Source organism: Astatotilapia calliptera, chromosome 13, assembly GCF_964374335.1.
Source record: "Astatotilapia calliptera chromosome 13, fAstCal68.1, whole genome shotgun sequence".
NCBI classification, from domain to species: domain Eukaryota; kingdom Metazoa; phylum Chordata; class Actinopteri; order Cichliformes; family Cichlidae; genus Astatotilapia; species Astatotilapia calliptera.
Window position 1 is genome coordinate 23,609,337 of NC_137434.1, and position 13,801 is coordinate 23,623,137.

The 13,801-nt window shown below is 41.0% G+C and overlaps 2 protein-coding genes across 51 annotated transcripts in view; one reads left to right on the forward strand and one right to left on the reverse strand.

Annotated features, from left to right (window-relative positions):
• ccdc88ab (coiled-coil and HOOK domain protein 88ab) overlaps positions 1 to 4,173 on the forward strand; it is a 63,881-nt gene extending 59,708 nt beyond the window's left edge. For 6 of the 10 annotated variants that reach the window (XM_080287986.1, XM_080287989.1, XM_080287988.1 and 3 more), the window contains one exon: positions 171 to 1,732. In XM_080287986.1, coding sequence (XP_080144112.1) covers positions 171 to 1,061 — 891 coding nt within the window. In that variant the 3' untranslated portion in view covers positions 1,062 to 1,732. Of the gene's footprint in view, positions 1 to 170; positions 1,733 to 2,409; positions 2,516 to 3,161 lie in introns of those variants that run through there. The other 4 variants (XR_013901035.1, XR_013901037.1, XR_013901038.1 and 1 more) reach the window with 2 other exon arrangements.
• Positions 4,174 to 9,682: 5,509 nt separating this feature from the next.
• Positions 9,683 to 13,801, reverse strand: part of camk2g2 (calcium/calmodulin-dependent protein kinase (CaM kinase) II gamma 2) — a 76,177-nt gene continuing 72,058 nt past the window's right edge. For all 41 annotated transcript variants that reach the window (XM_080288005.1, XM_080288002.1, XM_026190693.2 and 38 more), the window contains 4 exons: positions 13,023 to 13,098; positions 11,663 to 11,757; positions 10,953 to 11,204; positions 9,683 to 9,869 (listed from right to left, as the gene is read on the reverse strand). In XM_080288005.1, coding sequence (XP_080144131.1) covers positions 10,972 to 11,204; positions 11,663 to 11,757; positions 13,023 to 13,098 — 404 coding nt within the window. In that variant the 3' untranslated portion in view covers positions 9,683 to 9,869; positions 10,953 to 10,971. The remainder of the gene's footprint in view (positions 9,870 to 10,952; positions 11,205 to 11,662; positions 11,758 to 13,022; positions 13,099 to 13,801) is intronic.

The window sequence follows — 13,801 nt, forward strand, 5'->3', positions numbered from 1 at the left end:
CTGCTATAAGTGCTGTTCTTAGATTTATTGGATTACAGCCTACATATGAAGTGGACTAAAATCGAACATGTTCTTCTTTATTAGTCAGTTCAGATAACGTTTGGAGTTGGACGTGAATTGTTTCCATTGTTATTTGTTCTGTCCTTAATGCTGTTTGCTGTCTTTTGTAGTCTGGCAGTCAGGAGAACCTCACTGTAGACTCTCCTCGCCTCTCCACCTCCTCTGAGCACGGCCAGAAAGAACGCACTGTCACAAAGGGCCGGGGCATACTGCGCTCGTCCAGCGGGAAGGCAGCAGCAGTCAGCGCTGACCGGCCTCCGAGGTCTTCCGGACAACCAGGACGCCCTTCCCTGAGGAAGGCCGAGAGCACACGGGTGAAAGGCTCCGCCCCAATCCGCGCCAGCCTGTCTTCACAGGGCAAAGCGACCTCTGTCTCCGAACGGCTCGATTCAGCCTCCTCCACCCTGCCCCGGGCCAGCAGTGTCATCTCCACTGCTGAAGGTACCACACGGCGTACCAGCATCCACGACCTGCTGTCCAAGGACAACCGGCAGCCCGTTTCGGTTGACGCTCCTGCTGCTGCTGCTTCCACCAGGGCTGGGCTACGCTCGCAGCCCACACCCAGTGAGTACCACCCCAACAGCACCAACCTTAAGGGACCCCTCACCACCATCACCCCCATGCCCAAGTCAGTCAGCTTACCTTGCAATAGCTCGGAGGACCCCGACCTCTCCACCCTTGAGTCTTTCCTCGGCCCTTCCTTCACTGTAGAATCTGTATTCATGGACTCCATCTTTAGTGAGTCAGCAGACAAAAACCTCCCCTTCCTTTCTCTTAACCCCACCTTAGTCAGCAACATCAGCGGGCCTCCTGTTACAAATAAGACCCACCCTCCTCCTGTGCCGCATCACATTCGCACCCAAAACCAGACCCCCCACAGCCAATCAAACGGCCAGGTGAGATCCAGCGAGGGTGTTGATCAGAGTTGTGTAAATAATCCGGATCAGTCACTGAGCCCAGAGGAGAGGGAGTCTCTGTGGTACGAGTACGGCTGTATCTAAATGACGGGGAGGTTTCTGGTTTGCTGATTTTAATACTTGACTTGAAGAGGGAGGAACAAAAGGATGGATAAAGAGCAAAGCCATTTCCTCTGCATGTATTTGTCAGAGTACTGTCTGTCTCTGTGTGGTGTATGTGGGTCATTTTTCCCTGTTTGCTATGGTGCTGATTGGTGACTTTACTTTCATTTTTAATATTTTTTTAACCCCCATTTTCTTTTCTATGATGCGGGACTTTGACTGTTCTTCCGTCCAATACCCTTTCACACATTATTTTTACCTCATCAGATAAGTTTTACCTGGCTAACATTATACTATTATCTGCTGCAGTGAGGTGATACATTTTATCTTGGGAATGAGAAGAAATAGAGAATTATCTAAAGCTTTCATGTGAGGCCAGAACACACAGAGCAAGTCGGTTCAAGTCACACCAGGAATCATAAAAACAGCAGGAAAAGCTTTTTTTAAAATTTTTTTATAATGAGCAAAGCATTCTGGGGCAATTTCTACATAGTAAAGTCAGATAATAGGTTCACTTTGCATTTTCTGTTTATTATGGTGATTCTTGGCAAGTCCCACTTTTCACCTCCTAAATTGCATGGCTTTGTTTTGTCTGTTTGACCTGAAACTTTCATTTGGATTGCTGTGATCAAAATGGTTTTCATCAGTTTGTTTCTTATGATGGTGTGTGCTGTTTGTTTTTTACATTTGATATCTTTTCTGTTTTTCTTTGCTGTGTACACGTTCACTGGAGTGTTTGCTCCCCTCTGCAAATGGATTAATATGATCTGGTGGATCTAAGCTGACCTCCTGGGCTGGTGACAAAATGATGAAGCTTCATTCCCAAAACAATCAGGGCGGCATTTTTAGTTTGAAACGTGAAAGTTGACGGAGAGGACACAGAATACAGCATGGCAATAGTGATTTGGTTTCACACAGTTTATGATTGTTTGGGGGTATTTTAATTATTTTTTTTAGAACGTGGAGTTGATACTGTAAGTTGATTCATTTGAGGTTGTTTTGTGAATGAAGCGAACATCATTCCTTTTGGTATTTTCTCCTGACACGCCACAAGTTGGATAACTTGAGGTGATATTTGAGACTGACCTATCTTGTATAGACTGCTATCATTAAGTTATAATCAAAGACGAGCACTACATGTTGTGCCAATACTAGTTGAACTGCCTGTATCTACGTCCTTATTTATTTCTGCTTTTGTACTCTTTAGTTGCTGTTTTGAAGTTGCTATATTGTATTTATCTTGATTCAAAGTATCCGCAGGTATGAAGTAAATGAAAATGGTCTGTCATCACTCTGCAGATGTAACATAAGCGTTGCCTTTGTCCTACAGATGTGGAGGGCAGAAAGTCTAAAAGCAGGAGCGGGGAGCCGCAGCAAAGCTGCTAAACCCTGTCCCCCCCACCCTCGTCTGTCTGCTACCATGCTGTGAGCGCGTGGTGAGTGAGCGAGCGGGAGGAAAAGGGGGAGGGGGGTGGGGAGGGTGGGGTCAGTCTTGTCTCCATGGGAACCTAAAACATGGTGTAACAGATGTCGTCCATCCTGCTGTGCGCTTGCTTTCCCCTGCTTCTCTAAGCTGTTACCCTTCTCCCTCACTGTCCTGTCCATCCCCTCACTGTCACTGTGGTGCCAAACGCCTGTTCAAGGAGCCTGATGAGACCCGTCTGCATGGCATATGGGCCATTTTACCGTGTAGCTCTCAGTGTATGCTGCTTCCCCCCCCCCTTGGATCTCAAATCCCTTGACAAGACGAGCCATTCGGCTCCAGCAGCTCACCGTTTCCCACTCCTTCATAAAGCATCTCATGCTGTTGGCGACTGCTGAGTGAAGAAGTCGGTGTTTGCAGGCTGCTTATTGTTGCTGCATGGCTTTGGTGTAGCGCTCAAATCCTTCCCTCTTGCATGTAGATCCAGGCGTCCTTCTGTGTTCCCTTGTCACGTCTCTGTCTTTGCTGGTACAGCTTCTGATCTCTAACTTTCTCCTTTGTCTGTTTTCCATCTCCTTTCCTTCTTTTATCTTTCTCAACTTTCTTGTCATCTTTCTTTTCCTATTCTCTCTACTCCTCTTTGCTTGCTTGGGACTCAGAGAAAGGTGGCCTTGGAGCTGTGTGTCTGAAGCCTAGTAGGGTGAATCTGCTGAGACCGTCTACAGTGAGAAAAGATTGTAAAAGCCTGTCTCACCCCCCCCCCCCCCCTTTTTTTTTTTTAACCCAGGACACTTCAGTAGAGAAAAGTGGCTTCCTTCTCTGTTTTCTTCTTTCTTCCTTGAATCAAGGAAACAACTTAAAATTATTAGAAAATGTTACAGTGACAGTTTTTATTTGTTTTCTTTCCACTAAGACTCCAATGGCAGATTGCACTGCCACGTGTCCTTCAGTGTGACGGACAGTTAGACATGCACTAGTGTCTGTGGACTAAAATTAAAGTGCCAGTGTTCACACAACAGCCAACAGGGCAACCTTGAACCAGTGAGACAGACCTTCTTCTGCCCAGTGCCATGGTCATAAAACATTTTGTAACTGGGCAGAACGCACAAACAAAGACAACATGAAGCATGTCCGAAGAATCACAATCTGCATGGAGCAATCAGTCAATCATCCCGCTTCCTTTATCCAATCAAAGAGAACAGTGTTCAATGGAAACATGCCAGGATGCCAAATGGACTCGGACAGGAAGCCATGACAGCTTGATTGAGTGAAGGTAGTGTGAGAGAGAAGTAGAGACTTATCATGGGAGTGTTTCAGGTCACCTATAAGGCAGAGACACACCCTGAGAAAAACCCTACATGTAGTTCATCTTCACCCTTCATTTTCATTTCACCAAATGGCACTGAAGCATCTCATTTATCACTTCCATTGCTGCTCTAATCCAGAGAATAACTGTAAAAGCACAGTCTTTACATTCTAAAAAGACACTCCGTAAGGAAGTGTTTAATAAATCTGTCTGAAGTATAGGTGACCTGCGACCTGCCCAGTGCAAACGGAGCATGTGCAGACTTCTGTTGTGTTGAACATGTTGGCAGTGATGAGACCCAGTGTTTTCCTCCTTTTCCACTTTTACATGAATTCATTTGATGTAATTAAAATTCATCAAGACTACCTGTGTGCGCTCTTGGTTTGTGTGTGCATGTGTATATATAGTCGGGGTACTCTGTTATGAGAGTGTAGTCTAATACAACAGCGCTGCAGTGTGAATCGTGTTGGAGTGCTATTTGAGCTACTGTTTGTGGTCCTTTCCTTTTTCAAAGGTGAAACACAGCAACTCAAATGTAGTTCTTGCAGTACTTGGTTGTTTATCTTACTGCTGGATTACTCTTGATTTCTGAGTTATTACATTTAAGCAGAATTGGTGTGTGAGTAACTTTACACAGTCAGATTTAAATACCCCAAATATGTATAAAATAGCCAGTGCAATAGCTGGTGTAGTGTAACGTTAATTTGTAACTTTAGTAGATACGCATAGTTAAAAGTTAATGCAGTCTAGTACTGAAGTGCTGCAATAAATTTTACCATCATGATGTAGGCATGAAGGGAATAATTATGTAACAGACTTTGTTATAAAATATCCATTAATGGATAAAATGACAAGAAAGGAAGGGGCTGCCTTTGTATAGAGGAGAGATATTAACGTCTTCACATGCAGCCAACTTCAAACCATCAAGTCAGTGATGGAATCGAACCTCATCCAGGCTCACTGATGGGAGAAGGATGACCAGGAGTCAGAGGTATGGTTCTTAAAGGCAAGTTGCGTATTTTCTGCTGCAAGCAGTAGTTAAAATGTTCTGCAGCGTGCTTGCAAATGATCCCTTCTTACTTATACTGATCATTTAAAAAAAGCCTCTAATTTTCTCTGAAAATAGAACATTGTGTTTGTCTCCCAGGGCCCATTTAACTTTAAAATATGCATGAAGACTGGACTTTGTTCCCTAATAGGCACATGGGAGGCAATGTAGGCTGAATAAAGGGATGGATGGTACAGAAATGGATGAACCAATATATTCTGTAATTTCATGTTACCTTTAACTACCAATAGACCTTAGAGTGGGTTGGGTAATGAACACATTTTAACCAATGTAAGTAACTTGCTATTAATCTCATTGCAGGCACAGTTTTCTCCAGTTATATATTAACATTGTTTATCTTGCAAATTTTTTTTTACATTAACAGTAAAGCTTTGAATAAAAAAAAAAACACACTTTTTTTAATGTATGTTTATTAACTGTATGGTCATGCAAAAATCCAGCATCCAATTGAAACTCTGACATGTTTCCCCCTTTTTTTTTTTCTTTTTTTTTCTTGTAAGGTTACAATGCAATAAATTCACTTTCAAGGGGCACATAAAAGCTAAGGCTTTTGCTAATCTTTTAAGCATTTTAAAGCGATTTAACATCACTTGATTTTAACATCTCAGCCTTTTCATAACCTTGAGGATGCAAATAACATAGGTTTCCATTTCTTTATCAAGTAAACAGTGAAAAATTACCAGAAAGTAGACATGCATATTTCTTTCATTTGTAAAACTGCATATATAGTGTTGCTGTTAAAGATTGTGGTTTTTAAATTATCCTCTTTAAACATCTGTTTTAAGCCTTTCACAAATCTTTTCAGCTCCTCGGTTCACTCGGGTACACTCTTAACACATTTCACACATTTGCCAAAGTATTTGGAGAACCTGACTGCTGAACACAATAGGACTTTTGAAAGAATTCAAATGCAGGAAAGCTACTTAAAGTATAGGGAATCATTATTCTCTTATATGCATTTGGTGCTTTTTCCAAAGTTAATCTGTGCCCTAAAGTGATCAAACAGCTGATTTATCCAACAGCTGACATCAGCCAAGGAGAAATACGGATTATATGTGGTGTGACAGAAACTGGAAAACTGAGAAACCAAAACTAGATCTTCCGGTCTTTAATATTCTAGGTAAGGGTTCAAAAATTGAACGACTCACAGGTAAGTTTATACTTAACGTCGAGAAAAAGATTCTTTGAAACTGCATTAATTATAAAATTTGGACAATGTTAAAGTTGCTTTGTGAAAGTGGATATTTCTAAAATCATCTTACGCACTGTTTAGATCCATCGTAACTTGCTACTAGCAGTCCCTGTCTTGGCTTGTTGTTGCCATCTGCAATTAAGCAAAACATGAGAAATATCTAATTTTTAAGGTTAATTATGAGCAAAGAAAGTGGAGATGAAATTTAAAGTGTATATTTTTTCCATAATATTTTTTACTAAACACACCCAATTCAAAGTAACCAGGTAAGCATATGCACAACCCAAAATCTCATGCTCTTAGCTCTGGTTCATGTAAGTTAATATTTTATGCACAAAACTCTGGATGAGCATAGAAGCTCTAGCCATTTCCTGTTCAAACCTTCTGTTTGTGAGGGGCAGCCAATCAGGAAAAAAAGCTACCCCCTAAGACCCGAACTCTTCCACGACATGCATTTTTAATTTCTCTTTGATATTTGGGCATATTGGGGCCCGATGAATGTAAAAACAAAGAATTACCAGATTTTTATTTTTTTTTTAACCTTATTTTTGTTTTTAAGAAAAGAGCAATTTTGATAGAACAGTAGCAGTATGTCCTCATAAGTGGATATCAGGCCCTTGTAGAGCAAAATTGAGTATTTTAGTCTAAATAACCCAAAATGTGTTGTCCACATATGTGGACGCCAGGTCCTAGGAGGTTAAAGGAGGGGGACAGGACAGAATTGTTTTAAGTTGAATAATAAAGTCAGTAAAAGTCCAAGAATAAAAAAAAATATGGACTTGCAATAGGATACAGATGGATCTGCACACCACCTGTGTGACTAAAGTCGTGAGCAGACTCACTGTAAGGTCACAAACGTTGACGAATCACTGTTAACGTTTAACTGAAAACTTATTTGTTAAGCCTGTGCAGCTCACATATTAACATCAATGATGGCTCACTTGCAGCCTAACAAAAGCAGACCAGAGGTGAGTGCAAGGGCCCTAAAATAGTCAAAACTTAAAGGAATTCAGCCTTTAATATTTTTGGTTTTGCCTGAGCTTTCTCGGCTACAGCATATCAAAATATTTGAGTCTAGTTTGGTTTTGTCATAATTGACCAAAAAAAAAGCTTGATGTCAACTGTCCAAATACTCTGGCAAACTCTGATAAATTCTCCTCCTTCTAAGATAGTCGTTAAAGCCTAACTGTATTTTCCCCATTCCATTTAAACATTCTCATAAGCGTGGAAACGAGTGCACACACATACATACACGCGCACACACACAGACACACACAATGAAAGAAAAGCATCTCATCAACAAACAACTGAGCACAAATGGAACTACTGAACCATACAAAACATCACATAGTTTCAGTACTGGTTTTACAACGCTTCATTGTGGTGCAAAAAGTGGGAGGAGACACAGTTTTCATGGCATGTCAGATATGTCCACAGCACAGGCGCTTGATACAGTAGGCTGGGGCTCACATATGATTTAAATGTATTTACTTTTTCTTTTTTCTACAGTCTGTTTACCGTGTTAGCGCACAGATATGCGATGGTCCGAAGCTTCGATGTGGTTTCTGCTCTTAGGTGACCACCAGCAACAGGACGGGTGGTGCATGAGTTACTATTAAGCGGCGCCGCACGGGACAGGACAGATAGCAAGCCTCACCCCTCCACTGGTACAAAGTCACACACTCACAAAGTTTCTACGACACAGTGCTGCAAAGTTTAACCACTGAAACACATATGGTTTTTTTTTGTCCTCCTAAAAGGCAGAATCTTTGATCTCATGTGCTTTCATGATGTGAATTCCAAAAATATTTAACAAGAAGAAATCTTTATCCCAACATTTCAGCATTCGGTGTGTGCAGTGATCTATCTCCATTCAATTCAAACCCTTAATATTTTTAACCTCTGCATAAAACAAATGGAAAATATCAAAGATTAGATCAAAACACTAACAGCTACAACATTTACAACAGAATCTGACAAAAAAAAACAAAACTAAACGGGGCCAAATTCACTGACTGCAGTTGATCAGCGAAGGTCCCAGAGCCCTCTAGCCAGTGTAGCCCTCTTCCCATCGTGCCTTTTTTAAAATTTCCTCCTGTCCATTCCCTCGGCTGCATTTCTTTTTAAACATGCTTTTTTTTTTTTTTTTTTAAATAATGCCAGGACTTCACACAGAAGTACAGCAAGCCAAGACTGACAATATACAAATTATTTCAAGAACACAATCAGAACAAGAGACAGGCATAAGGGTGACATCATCATCATCACACGTCGTGGTGCTACTAAGATGGTAGTACGAACTGGTTAGCGAAGGTCACGACAAATGTGGAGATTGTAAAAGGGAAGGAATGATGAAAGTAGAGTGGCAGAGGTAGGGTGAGAGGGAAGGATTTTGGCAAGCATAACCTGAAGTTGCAGAAAGGTTCACTCCCTCAGAAGAGCGACCACAACAGCATCGAGTCTTAAGTGTCTGTGCAAAAACAGTACAGGCCATCAGAGAGTTAAGATAAATCATGCTTCACATCAAATACACACACACACATACACACAGACACAAACAAAACGAAACTAAAGAGTTAGATTGAGAGCATCCATGCATTCAGACCAGGTAGTTTAGAGACGTGAGGAGCTTTAGACTTTGACCAATGGCGCTGCCTAGTGTTCCAATGCACACAGTGCAGGGCAGACAGATGGAGGCCTTCTGCAACTTCAGGATGAGCTGGCCTGGATGCCGTGTCTAAAGCTCAGGAGAGGCTCCACCTCAAAGGCTGGAGCACAGGGACTTTGTGTGTGTGTGTGTGTGTGTGTGCGTGTGTGTGTGTGTGTGCGTGTGCGTGTGCGCGTGCATGTTGCATGTGAATATGTTTGTATTTACAACACGGGACCAAATAAAACGAGAAAAAAAAAAAGCCGAAAACACCATCACACTCATCTTCAGCTCCCCTACCTACACCTCAGAAGTAAATCATGCCTCCCTCCACCCCCTTTTGTCCTATATAAATATCCATTTATACACAATTCTGTTAAATAAAAACCCTCTTGATTAAAAATGATTATTTTTTCCAACACAAAATACTTTAAAACAGTATCCCTCATTCAGAATACATATTACAAAAAGACAAAATAAAAATAAAGGTCCCTTCAGTAACACCTGAACCCCCTTAAAACATCGTGTGCAGATACTCAAATCTGACGCTTAAATCTGGTGTTAAATTCTAATATTAGTTGCTCCCGTTCCCATAAACCCCACCCACAAATACCTTACAACTCTAAAACGACTGGATTCAAACAGACGCTCTGAACAGAAATCACTTTTTCCCCAGACGTCCTCGCTGCCCCGGTCTCTGTGCGAAGTGTACTTATTTTTCATTTGTTATACATAATTTTGAACATGTTAATACTTTTCCACGTGGCAGACAAACAAAGAGTGGGGAAATGAAGGCCATGGGAGAAAAGGATCGGGACAGCATCACCCCTGTGTTGCCACCAGAAGCATGCACCATCTGCAAAAAGGGGCTGACATCAGCTGGGCCCCAACATCATCTAGCTAGGGTTGGACTGGATTGGTGTTGGTCGGTGTGGTCGGTCATTCAGTCGAGCTTTTAAGATATGCTTTTTTTTTTTTTTTCTTTTAATTTTTATTGTTTTTTGGTTTGTGGCTTTTTTTCTTTTTCTTTTTAAATTGTAAGGTATGTTTCCCACATTGGTGTTTTCCAAGCAGCCTCTTCCTGGGCAGGATCCAGACACCGCTCCGACCACGGAGAATAAATGCTCCCAATAGCTTTAGACTTCAGGCAAAGCTGGAAAAAGGAGAGCACTGCGGTTAGTGAGTAAGTTGTCTCGGGGTTGAGGATGAGAACTAAAGGACACAGAGCTTATGCTTTCCCACTGAGCCTGAGATCTGTGGACTCTTTTAAAAAGCAGATTAAAAACTAATCTTTTTAAACTATATTTTCTATCTCCTTGTCTTTGTTTTTAGCTATTTTCTGTGATAGTTATCTTGAAAAGCGCCACATAAATACACTAAGAATATTTTACTGTGTTATGGATTCTTCTCAGTTTCCACAGCTGGTGGACTGAATGCAGTGGGGAACACAGGGCATCCCTGTAAAAAGCCCCTTAATTTTTCTATTAAACGGACTTGTTTTCACTATTGTCTAAATACAGTAAAAGGAGTATCACTCTTCTTTTACTTATACATATTACAGGGATAACTCAGTAGGTAGAGTGGTCGGCTTCCAATCCACTGACTGGCTACCCTGAGGTACCCCCGAGCAAGGTACACTGGCTGCCCACTGCTTCACTGAGTGAATGGGTTAAATGCAGAGAGGAATTTCCCCACAGGGATCAATAAAGTATTATCATTATTATTATATTGATGGACAACATGCTTCATATTGTATGCGACTCAGCTCTTTGCCTAATAACACTGAGTTTACTCAACAACTCTTAATATCTCTGATTACAATGAGTACCTTTAAACTCTGATGGATATCATTAAACTGTTGCACAGGCCTGCTTCTCTAATGTGCCACTAGAGTTTTAGGTGATCTAGCTTTAGCCGATGCTGTTGAAATTTTATACACAAAAACCAAAATAATGGAGTATCAGTTGTAGAAGTTGCCTAGTGACAGAAATAAAGTAGTTTGAATTAAAGTTGAATGCTAAAGTGTTTGATAATGTAGATGGGAGATGGACAAAAAGATTTCAGTGCTCTAAGTATTAAAAACTGCAATTTAGATTGATGCTGCACACCAAAAATCATTAAAGAACCCAATAACCTGTGCGAAGACATTTTGCAGTCCACATTAATGCTTTTATGCGGCATTGAACTGTTATTGCACCTTTCAGGCTGTCGTATTGAGGTGGTGGCATCACCTTACCTGGGCCTGAGTTCTCAGTTCACTGCAGGGGTGCCGCTGGCGCCCCTGAGCAGTGGAAGTGCACATTGAGCCATTTGGCGTCACGGCGATGCCACACACGAGTCTCCTCAGACTGGCAGGAACGCGGCCGTCCCTGACCGTCTATGTACTGCGTCAGACGAATGTAGGCGATGCAGGCGGCATCCTCGCCGATCAGATGGACGTGGGGGTTGAGGATGGTGGTGTGCACCGGTTTGCTGTTTTTACTCAGAACTATGATGGAAAAATGCAAAATGCATTAACTTAATTTGTAAAGGTAGAATTGACACATTGTAGTGTTTATGGCTTTAATGTCCCAGCTGCATTTATTCCATATATTTTTATTAATTTAATATTTTCTTTAATTCATTGGATTCACCACTTCAAAACACTGATGATCTGCTAGATTTTAGATTGTAAATTGGACAAATGTTGTTATTAAATTAAAAGAAAAGAGAAAAAGAGGAAGCAAAGCTTGCAGATTCTACAACTTTAAAAATTTATTGCAGTCTTAAATTAGAGGGTAGAGAGATCCAACATGTTTGGTTACATTTGACCATTAAATGAAAACTTTAGTAAATGAACATATCACTGTAGGCTAAACTCTTGTTAGCAAATGCCAACTATATTGCCCCTGTGGATTCAAAGGGCTCAAGAACTGAAGGAAAAATCCACTAAATCAAGTAACTTACGATTCTCAAAGTAGAACTTGTGAAAGTCCATTCCCTCGACCAAGTTTCCAAGGGCCTCCGGTTCAAAAGAAGTTAGTCCTGGATCACAGATTCTCCTGTGAGGAAAAATCAATCAAGAGTATCCTCACGTGAACAATGACAAAGAGTAAAATCTGCAAATGTGACCAAAAAATAAAAGGAGAAATTCATAGTAATCTACAGCACTGTGAAAAAGTCCTGAGCTGTCTCTAATTTCTTGCTAGGAAAATGGGCTCAATCTTTTACATGTTTAAACATGTACAAAAATGCAGCGTATAAGGCAGAAACAGAGTTTGTATAAGCTTGAACAACCTAAAGTCAATATTTGGTATGACCACCTTTACTCTTTAACATAGCCTGAACCTTAATGCAAGCTTTCTTGCAATTTCTCCTGGAATAGTTCTCCAGGCATCTTGAAAGAAACTTAAGGCTCTTCTTTGGATGTTGGCTGCCTTTTGTACCTTTCTCTGACAAGGTGATCTCAAACTGCTTCAGTGATGTTGAGGTCCAGGCTCTGGGGAGGCCAATCCATGGCTGAAAGTGCTCCATAGTGTGTTTTCTATTCAGGTATGCTTTTACTGCACTGACAGTGCAAATGAAGCTGTTGCCAATCAGATACTTTCCCGATGGAAATACATGGTAGATCAGACTCTGATGGCCTCACTATTGAACCTCTTTCCTAACCTCCTCCATTCATTCTGATGACAAGTTGAACCAAAAATGTCAAATTTGGATTCATAGTAAAGATGAGGCATCTCTCAGGTTCTGTGTCAGGTCTTTCAAATACTGTTCATCTCTTGTAGATACATTTTTAAGTTTGCCACTTCTTGTTTTTGTCCAACACTTATCAATCTTTTATGGACACACTGCACACCCTTCTGAGATGCAACACATTTGCAGCTAATAGCTCTTTGTGCTAATAGCTCTTTTTTTTATTCTTGTGTAACTATGTTATTGATGGCATTTTCCTTAAATTCAACACAAGAAATGGGAACAAACTGTATTTTTGTCACCTGCTGCTATAAACAAAGTGCCTAAAGATAAAATTTTCAGTTGGTTCTCTGCTAAGTTGTCTGTGTAGACACTTCATATGTGAATGATTCACAAGTGAGTGTTAAGTGGCTTAATACAGCAAGGAAAAGCCCCCACCCCCCAAAACATTCCTTTCAAAACGGTCGCATACTGGACTGAAAAAAGCATCTAAGCTTTGAAAGACCCCGAGACAGCCTGAAGAACTATTGCTCAATTAGTGGTACTAGCTCAAAACTTTAGCACAGAGCTGTAAGAGTACTTGAACACTGATGACACACAAAATACTATTGATTTATATATAAAAACTTACGTGTAAGCCTCAAAATCGCCATTGTTGATGGCTTCAATCAGCTGTTCAGTCATCTTTATTATCTCCTGTTTACGAGCTGCAAGCAGAGAGAGGAGGAGGTGGTGGGAAGAGGAGGGCGGGCACACAAGAGGTCACAGATTGTCAGGGATCATTTGGAGGCTGAACATGCACATCCACGTCGCATGCTTTCCCTCAACTTACTGCCTGACATTTGAAATAAGCTCTACACACGGGAACACCGCCTCTGGTATAAATGACAGTGACATTTAAGGTCACCCAAACACATCACATACTTCAATACTGAACACAGAATCAAGAGTATTTGAAGCTGTATGCAATGTTCAACAGGCCACTGAACCCTGAAATCTCTAAAACAAACACCTAAGCTAACTTCTCTCGACTGAAGGAATTCCAAAAATATTTCACAAACAAAACCGATCATTTACTACAGTTTTTGAATTTGAGAACACCAAAAAATACTGCACAAGGTTAATCATCATCAAAAACACCAGTTATTAAACTGAATCTGTAGCAGAGATGATCACAAAGCCACTAACTCCATGTACGCACTCACAGCGTAATCAGCAGAGATTTTCACACACCAGACTTTATGGATTCTCATGTTGTAAATGACATCAGCTAACATGCAGCAGCTAAGCCAGAACGTCCAGCAAAACTCAGACCTGCATGTCCATAAAGTCTTCTGTCAACAAATGACGCACAGTTTGAACAAAAGGCTTTCGGAGCCTTTGCACAAACACACCAAAACCTGCCTGTCA